Source organism: Lycium barbarum, chromosome 2 (genome assembly GCF_019175385.1).
Source record: "Lycium barbarum isolate Lr01 chromosome 2, ASM1917538v2, whole genome shotgun sequence".
Classification (NCBI taxonomy): domain Eukaryota; kingdom Viridiplantae; phylum Streptophyta; class Magnoliopsida; order Solanales; family Solanaceae; genus Lycium; species Lycium barbarum.
This window is the reverse complement of record NC_083338.1, coordinates 147,668,932-147,678,308: the sequence shown is the minus strand read 5'-3', so window position 1 is coordinate 147,678,308 and position 9,377 is coordinate 147,668,932. Positions and strand designations below refer to the sequence as shown.

Genomic DNA, 9,377 nt, shown 5'->3' with positions numbered 1-9,377 from the left:
CGAACTAAGAAACAAATTATAAGTAATCACAAATAATATTAGAGACTCGTGCTGATAACGTGTTATAGAATAATAAACTAAAGCAAGAATATATGTAGAACAAGAGAGAAGAGAGTTTTTATTTCTTATGAGGGATGAAATACAATGAAGAGAACATCTCTATTTATAAAAGAGAATTGACTTGATGGCAAAGTCACAAATTCTAAAATTTCTCCTAAAGATAAACATTACAATTTTATAATAACATTTATAACAGAGATAAAATTTTGGTGGGATAAGATGAAAAGAGCAGACGTAGTAAGTATAGTATAAGGACGGCAATGGGAAGGAAATGGTTGACCAGCGTAGTCTTTGACTTTTTCAACACGTTGACAAGTCAAATCAATGCCGTCCTGATGGAAAACTAAAAATGGTAGCAGCAAAAGTTGGGAGTTAAGTTTGAACTTTTATATAATTGACTAATTAGATAAAAGAACAATGTCATCAACTGGTCTTGTTTTAAAAACTTCATATACAATATTCTCCCAAAGACTATTCGATTTTGACCATAATTTTTGTGTTTGACGTGAAAACATCACCCACTCAGACCGTGGATAACTGGAAATTCAACTGTTCCAGTTGGAAGTACGTCTATGTTCTAATCAAACGAAAAGCCGTGTCTTCGTTATTTTTTATTCTTTTATTTATTTTATTTTTAATTCCTTTGATAAGAAAGAATGCATATTATTTAATATTTAGCGAATCCTAAGAGGGAATAGTGCATGAACATGATACAAATAATTCATAAACGATCGTGGAAACATTAAAATTTAGTAATTGCAAAAGTAGACGATATCACGTTAAGTGGACGGAAAATGAAAAACAAGCCAACAATCCGAAAAGCTAGCAGTGTACTATTAGTAATTTAGTAATTGAAAAAAATAGTGAGGAACAAGAGGAATCAAACACGGCGGTGTGGGAAAAAAAATTACCACTAATATATTATTGCTACTTAGATCCCCCCCCCCCCCCCCAAAAAAAAAAAAAACTGAATGAAAAAACACAATATTAAAAGCACCAGAGAAACCAATAAGCCCTAAGCCCACCCCACAGCCATAATATACCTGTTACTATCACATGATTAAGATCTCACAAGCCATCACCTACCTTTTGACGTCACCCTTTATTTATAGGGAAGAATACCCACAGATATTTCTCATTCTCATTCATCTCCATTGAAGTCCTCTTCTCTTGATCAAAATTCCTCATACAACATACATTTGTTGAAGAAGAATAGTCAAAGTTCCATTCTTGATTTCTAACAGAAGTTATTAGTAATGGCATCAACTTCTTTTGCTCTTCCTTCTCTTCAGCTACAATTCCCCTCACATAAATCATCATCATCTAATCGGGTCATTGTTCGATCCATTAAAGATTCAGTGTCTGAGAGGCCACCTTTCATTTCATCGCCACCCGTTAAACCAACAAAACTCCCGACCAGAAAAGTCCCCGGAGATTGTGGACTACCATTGGTTGGTCCATGGAAAGACAGACTTGATTACTTTTACAATCAGGGCAAAAATGAGTTTTTCAAATCTCGAATTCAGAAACATCAATCTACTGTTTTTCGAACAAACATGCCACCTGGTCCTTTCATTTCCTTCAACCCAAACGTTGTTGTTTTGCTCGATGGTAAAAGTTTTCCCACCCTTTTTGATGTCTCTAAGGTTGAGAAAAAAGATCTCTTCACCGGTACTTTCATGCCTTCCACTGAGCTCACAGGCGGTTACCGTGTTCTCTCCTATCTCGATCCTTCCGAACCAAATCACGCTAAATTGAAGAAACTCATGTTTTACCTCCTTTCATCACGACGTAACGAAGTCATCCCCGAGTTCCACAATAGCTATTCCGAGCTATTTGAAACACTAGAGAATGAACTCGCCACGAAAGGGAAGGCAGAGCTTAATGCAGCAAATGACCAAGCTGCATTTAACTTCCTGGCTCGATCTTTATACGGAGTTAATCCCCTAGACACCAAACTCGGATCTGATGGACCCAAGTTGATTGGCAAATGGGTGTTGTTTCAGCTTCATCCTTTGCTAATTCTTGGCCTACCAAAGGTTCTTGAAGACCTTGTCATGCATACTTTTAGGCTGCCCCCTGCTTTAGTGAAAAAAGACTACCAGAGATTGTACAACTTCTTCTATGATAACTCAACTTCCGTTCTTGATGAAGCAGAAAAATTCGGTATTTCACGTGAGGAGGCTTGTCATAATTTGCTATTCGCGACATGTTTTAATTCATTCGGAGGAATTAAAATCTTTTTCCCTAATATGTTGAAATGGATAGGCAGAGCTGGGGCCAAACTGCACAGCGAACTAGCTCAGGAGATACGCGAAGTCATTAAATCAAACAATGGAAAAGTCACAATGGCTGCCATGGAAAAAATGCCACTAATGAAATCAGTAGTCTATGAGTCCTTACGTATTGAACCACCAGTAGCATCACAATACGGCAGAGCAAAACGTGACATGATAATAGAGTCCCACGATGCATCATTTGCGATTAAAGAAGGTGAGCTACTTTATGGGTTTCAACCATTTGCAACTAAAGATCCGAAAATATTTGAACGATCGGAAGAGTTTGTTGCTGATAGGTTTATCGGTGAGGAAGGGGAGAAGCTATTGAAACATGTGTTATGGTCAAATGGATCTGAAACAGAGAACCCATCAGTTAATAACAAGCAGTGTGCAGGAAAAGATTTCGTGGTGTTGGTTTCAAGATTGTTGTTGGTGGAATTGTTCCTTCGATATGATTCGTTTGAGATTGAAGTTGGTGCATCTCCTTTAGGTGCTGCAATTACCTTAACATCTTTGAAAAGAGCCAGCTTTTGGTCACCTAATTAGTAAACTTGCTAGTGTATCATATTTACGAGTGTATATACAGATAGAGAAACATGCTAAGTATATATATATAGAGAAAAAAAATTACATAGATTGTGAAGCTGGATTTGAGAAAATTTGGAGATTGAAGCTTCATGCTGAAGCAAAGAAGAAGCAAATTGCAGGTTCACATTTTGTTCTGGATGACATATTTCAAGTGTTAATGTACAATACCACCCCGCATGTTTATTCTAATGTCAAATGGCCTCATGCAGTTTGCAATATTATGGACATCTAATGTTTATTCTAATATTCTTGACTGTTTGCCAAAATCACAAGTGGTGCCTATGTTTTTGTTGGATTCGACGCGTCAATTGAATAGTTTCGGTATAGAAGACTGGTAACTGAATGTGCCTCAAGTAACATTGTATTTCTTTTATCACTATAAACTGTAGTCTATATATACTCGTTATGAAAGAAATAAACTTTTCTGACTATTACTAGCATGAATAGAGCTAAGGACGCAAGATAATTCATCTGAATAGACGTTTACAAGTTTAAATAACAAAATAAAACTCTTCTACAAGTTAGATGTAAAATATGAAATGTAACACGAGATAGATTCAAAGTAACGTTTTTCATGAACTCTACTAGGAAGTCTGGGCATATCAAATTCTCAAAATAATGTTAGTACTTACAAGGGCAGTTGTGAGTTGGCTTCTTCACATAGTCAATTCTTCCTATGAATTGGTGGCTCATAATATTGGTTTATAGTAAGTTAGATTTGGTAATCTGAAAGATATATAGTCATTCCAGCTCTATCATAACAAGTTGAATTATATATATAAAAATTACTTACACTAACAGGCTGGCTATCAGCATATAAAAGTGCACTATTACTTTATACAATCTGTATCCTCTGAAAGTAGAGCAGTCTCCTTTAATTTGGTTGGATTCTGATGTGCTATATATACTGTAATAACTAATTTTATTCCTGTTTTTAGCAAGATCAGGCCAACTAACAATATAATATGGTTGATCACGACTAGCTATCTATGTTAATGAGGCATTTGTTTTGTTTGTGGTCTCCAAATGCTTAATAGTTAATAAATACTCCCTCCGTCCTATTTTTAGCTGCCTCTCTAGCTTTTTTCATACACATTAATAAAATATTGAATAAAAGAAATAGTTTACTAAGTTATTTCTATTTATTAGGTTTTTTTTAAAAAAAAAATTGACCAATATTAAATACAGTTACTTCTTTAACATTAAGGTAAAATTGAAAATAATTGTCTAACTATAGTCTTGGTTTGATGAAGTGACAATTATTTATGGACAATTTTTTTGAGCAAAGGTGAATATCAACTGGGAACGGATGGATTATACAATTAAGCATGCTTTTTTGAGTTATGTTTCAAACTGATATATACTCTTAACTAACTACTGGTTAAAGAGACTCGAAAACTTAAAGCTCTTTGTTGGTTTGTCCTACTTACGAATATAGAATACTTGATGAATTAGTTTATATCAATCTGTTTCCCCTCTATGGGCTATATTTTTGTCGCAATTCATCATACGTGACAAGACAGCAAAATTTTGGTCCCCTTGAATTGCATATTATAAATTGCGTGGGGGCTTGACGTTGAACTACTTCCACTAAGCAAATCTTGAAATGAGAACAACTTTTGTAATTTTTAAAAATAAGATGAAGTTGAAGTCTTTATAATTTGGAAATATGTTGTATATACAATTAGATACTATCATGTCACCGTGAACTTCAAATCCGTTGATATAATTAAATTTTTCTCAAATATTAGATCCACCTTTATTTAAACTATATTTATTGGGTTAAAACCATCCTAGAGTTACTTTTACATCGTGTGACAATATCCGCACTATTTTACTCGAAAGACCTTACTATTGCTATACCTTTTATGTGGCTTCCAAATATTTTCAATCACGAACGTGGGACATTTTTAACACATTTAGCAATTTCCCCTTTGAACTAAATTTGCCCATCACCATGATCCCCGGATTTCCCACTTGAACTAATTAAGTTTCCCATGGCCTATCACCTAGATTCACCGGTCAATTTTCAAGATTCACCGTGCCACCCACACGACCGAGCATTTACAGGCACCGAATCCTAGAGCTGACTTCTTCTTGTGCGCGTGCGTTCCAAGCTACCTTTGACATAGTAAAGGTAGTATACCATGGCCATGACATCTCGATACTCATCTCGTCAAGCTATATTATTCTGATACACATTGTTGGGCAATGCCAACCCAAAGATGTTTCAATATAGTATGATATTGTCCGATTGAAACGCAGCTTGTACGACTTTTCTCAAAAGATCTTAAATGTATATGAGAGAAACTCATTTACATCAAATTATGTTCACTTATTATAATTACTAGAGGGTCATGGCCCCTACAGAGCACGAGCCGAACATCTAGAATATTTTGATGCAACTCGTCCATAAAAGTGCAAGCTAAAATATTTTTCTCATATGAATCGTCTGGCAATCACATTCAGTGACAATCACTTTAGGGAATATCAAAACATCAACAATAATCTCACAAAATAAGTCTTGGACACAATTATTAACCAGTAAGAACTGCACTACACCAAGCCACCTCACAATCTGAATTTTCCGATTGCTACACAATGATGTAATCAAAGTACAATTTAGAAGCGTCACATTACTACCTATTAGAACTGTCGGCAACGTCAAACCACCAAACATTTGAAATTACATTATCAAAAAGCTTATGAAAATAATGGTTGGACATATGCTATTAACAATGGGAACTGTCAATTATACCACATCACTTCGTATTTGAAATTTTAGACAAAAGAAGGCAGTTGCATACATTTGGCCAGGAATCACCATTACTGTCTTCAGGGACTTCAAAAGTCCAGACATCTGCGCGCTGGAATGTGCACAAACAGTACCAGTGCAAATTCCCTACGTATCAGAACACATTCTATATTTTAGAAGCCAACAAGCAGTGTACCAACACTGCAATGAACTATTGTACTAAAAGTAGTATAGATTGTACTATAGAAACGTTCCTGTAATTGTGAATTCAAATAGGGGTAAAACAGTAACTTGGTCCTCATTAGTGCTTTAGCTTGAATAAATTAAAAACATAGCACTCATCCGAAGGTTTTTCATATTAACCACTGTAATAATTTAGTTTTCTAATTAAAAATAGGTTGACACTGTCAAAAATTTATATGTAGGTTCATAATAAAAAATTCACTTAGTAAGGAAGCACCAAGAGCAGCCAGTACTTTCACAAATTTGAACATACCTCACCTTAAGTATTTAGATAATTTGCCTAGAATATATTGCCTGGCTAGTGATAACAGATGTTTTATCCTTCAAGAATTGTCTTAGAGGCATGAATTGATGTTGCAGGAAGATCATGTAAAGCTTGTTACATCGTACTACGTACCTTCTCCATATCTAAGTGTCTGCAGTTCCTCCAGGTCTTATTAGAAGCAAAACTACCTGTCAACAAAAAATCGAATCTTAAAGCCTTATGTCTTTGCCCCATTAAAGTATTTCAAAGATTAACTTCTGCCTCGGTCCGCCCCATTTATAAATTCCCCTACCTTACACCATTTGGAGTTTGCTCTGCCCCATTATCATCCCTGATTTTCTTACATTTTTTGAAAAATCAACTTGTAAGAGTTTGAAAAGTGAACTAAGGGCAATAACATCATCCCGAGCTGCAAAAATAATGGTAACGTTTTCAAATCAATAACCATCTTCGTAAGAACTATAATTGAAGATTTTATGAATGTAGAAAGACAGGTTAACTCACTTTCTTGTATTTAGAACCTTTGGATGGCCCTTAATATCCATTCCTTGGCTTTCAGCATACTACGACTCTGCCAATTGTACAAAGCTGTATGCCTACAATAATACCAAAAAAAAAAAAAAAATTAAAGAAAAAAGACCTTTCATAAAATGGAAAGAAAAAATACCTTCTCAAAAAGATGGAAGGAAAATGAAATCAAGTAGATGGAATAATTAATGAAAATGATTAATCCTTAAAGAAAAGAGAGAAGTAGTATAGTTGATTAAGATGACATCTTCCAGCATCAAACATGAAAGTTCGATCAGGGTCCTTGACATTGGGGGCAGTCATTCCACAATCAAAGACATCCATAGTGTAATTCATTTTTGCCTAGAACATTAAGCAAATTTTGTTCACAATCATCCCCAAACGAATTTTGTCCACAAGGAACGTAGTTCAACCAACACCAATTTTCTTTTTTAATAAAACTTTTTTAATCTGCAATAATCTAAATTCTCGTGGGTTCTAGTGGTTTGCTAATTGGGTTATATGGATGTAGTCTCTCCTATTGTTGCTTTCATTATGGTTTTGATGATATGTTGAACTTTTAAACAGATGTTCATGTATCCACTTCATATATCAACCTTTTACTAACAGAGTGACTTGAATCTGGAACGTTGATTTTTTATCCAGGTAAATACAACGACTCCTAAAGCGAACATGGATGTTTCAATTTGTAACGTAGTTCAACCAACACCAATTTTCTTTTTTAATAAAACTTTTTTAATCTGCAATAATCTAAATTCTCGTGGGTTCTAGTGGTTTGCTAATTGGGTTATATGGATGTAGTCTCTCCTATTGTTGCTTTCATTATGGTTTTGATGATTGTTGACACCCAATTTTGTCCCGCCTCTCTTCCAAAATACCTATTTACGCCTCTAATATTTTTAGAAAAATTAAAATATATATATAGTCATTTTTTACTAAATTATCAACTTCTCATCAATACCGGCACTTTATTATTCTGTTGCAGTTACTCTTATTATTATTATTATTATTATTATTATTATTATTATTATTATTACAGTTCACAATTTTTATCATTTTCAGTACTTTACCAGCTTACGCACACGCATCACATTTATCTTTGCATAATTAAATAATAGTATTTATCTTACTGTGGATTTTTGAAATATTATTGCACGACTATTACGACGCCATTTTTATCTGAGCATTAATGTTTGCATATTTCATGTTGAGCAATATTTTAACACAAGTTATTTAAATAGGTCTCTTATTCAAATTTAGAAGCCAAACTATTTCTTGCACTCGGTCCGTATTTTGACTTACCGGACCCCAAATCAAAGTCCGATTAATTCCTAATGTTTTTTTTAGACTAAACCATATTTCTTATCTCAATTTTTGATCAATCCATGTTTAATTCACTAACCCATTCTTTTAATATCCGGTCTAAAAAATCAACCCAGTCCATTTATGGACTGGGTCCGACCCATTTTCAGACGAAATAAGGGAAACCCTAAAAGGGTTCCCCTTCATTTTTTTTCCTCCGCCGCTCCCTTCCTCTTTCTCTCTTCTCATTCATCATCTTCATCATCTTCATCATCTCCATCCCCCACCCCGCCGTTCCCTTTACCCCACCACCGCCGCTCCTTTTCATCACCTCGTCCCCACCTCGCCGACGACCCCCACACCGCTACCCCACCACGCTCCTCTTCCTTTTTCCCCCGCTCCTCTCCCCCTGTTTTTCTTCAACACAAAAGAACCCCCCAAATCCCCATAAATAGCAGGGTTAGAATCGCAGAAAGGAAAAAAGAAAAGACAGTTCTTGGACCCCAAAACCCCCCTATTTTGTAGTTTTTTTTGTTGTTGTTTGGAGCGGCAAAAATCCCCTAAAAGGGATCACAAGGTTTTGAAAACCCCAAAAATTCCTGGCAAAAATACAAGTTCTAGAGCTGCACAAAAATTCCCCTGGAAAAGAAGTCCTTTTAACCGCATAGAATCCCCTAAAATACAATTTCTGTTAGCAGTTGTAATGTTGTTCTAATATCGAGTCAAAAATTACCAAATCAATTCTTGTTTTCGTTTGTCTTGGTGTCTCTTGGAATCCGAGCATCGCAAGCTCGGATTTGGTATTCTTCGAGTTAGATTGGAAACCCCGCGCCTCACTTCGCTGCACCCGAAGAAGGTCGGTAAATCTTCCTTAGTTGTTTCTCCTCCTATTTTAGTCTTAATTGTTAATTTCTGTCATGCCTTAGTTGTTGTATGCTTGGTTGCTGTTTGATTTAATTTCCAGCTAATAATAGTTTAAGCATAATTAATGAGCATTAGTTGCTATTTCTAGTTATCTTCTGTTAGCAATGATTTAAGCACGATTAATAGACATTAGTTGTTGCTATTAACAGACTTATGAATGTTAGTAGCTCAGCATGAGTAGGTATTTTTAGCTATTGATTTTTAGGTCAGTTACTTGTTGATATTAACATCGTCCAGTTTAATGTGCTGTTCATATAATGCCTAGCTTATTCCCTGTAACAACCTGTTATATTAAGATTTGAATTGGTTGTTGGTCCAGCCTGTTAGATTAACTACCTTAAAATGTCATCTGGGTCAGTATCTATGATGAGTAAGCATTCTATGTTGATTACTTGGGCTGCCATGAAGTTTTGACCATTCTAAAATATAGTTT

At 35.2% G+C, this 9,377-nt stretch overlaps 1 protein-coding gene and 1 long non-coding RNA gene across 2 annotated transcripts; one reads left to right on the top strand and one right to left on the bottom strand.

The window, feature by feature from the left end:
• Positions 1-1,121: 1,121 nt before the first annotated feature.
• Positions 1,122-3,145, top strand: LOC132627943 (allene oxide synthase 1, chloroplastic-like). The gene has a single exon (XM_060343571.1). The coding sequence runs from the start codon at positions 1,317-1,319 to the stop codon at positions 2,883-2,885; it is 1,569 nt and encodes a 522-aa protein (XP_060199554.1). The 5' UTR covers positions 1,122-1,316; the 3' UTR covers positions 2,886-3,145.
• Positions 3,146-5,513: 2,368 nt separating this feature from the next.
• LOC132623541 (uncharacterized) lies at positions 5,514-7,315 on the bottom strand. The gene is made up of 3 exons (XR_009576288.1): positions 6,483-7,315; positions 6,323-6,378; positions 5,514-5,829 (listed from the first exon to the last, which is right to left on the bottom strand). It is a non-coding gene; the product is annotated as an uncharacterized LOC132623541 (long non-coding RNA).
• Between the last annotated feature and the right edge of the window lie 2,062 nt (positions 7,316-9,377).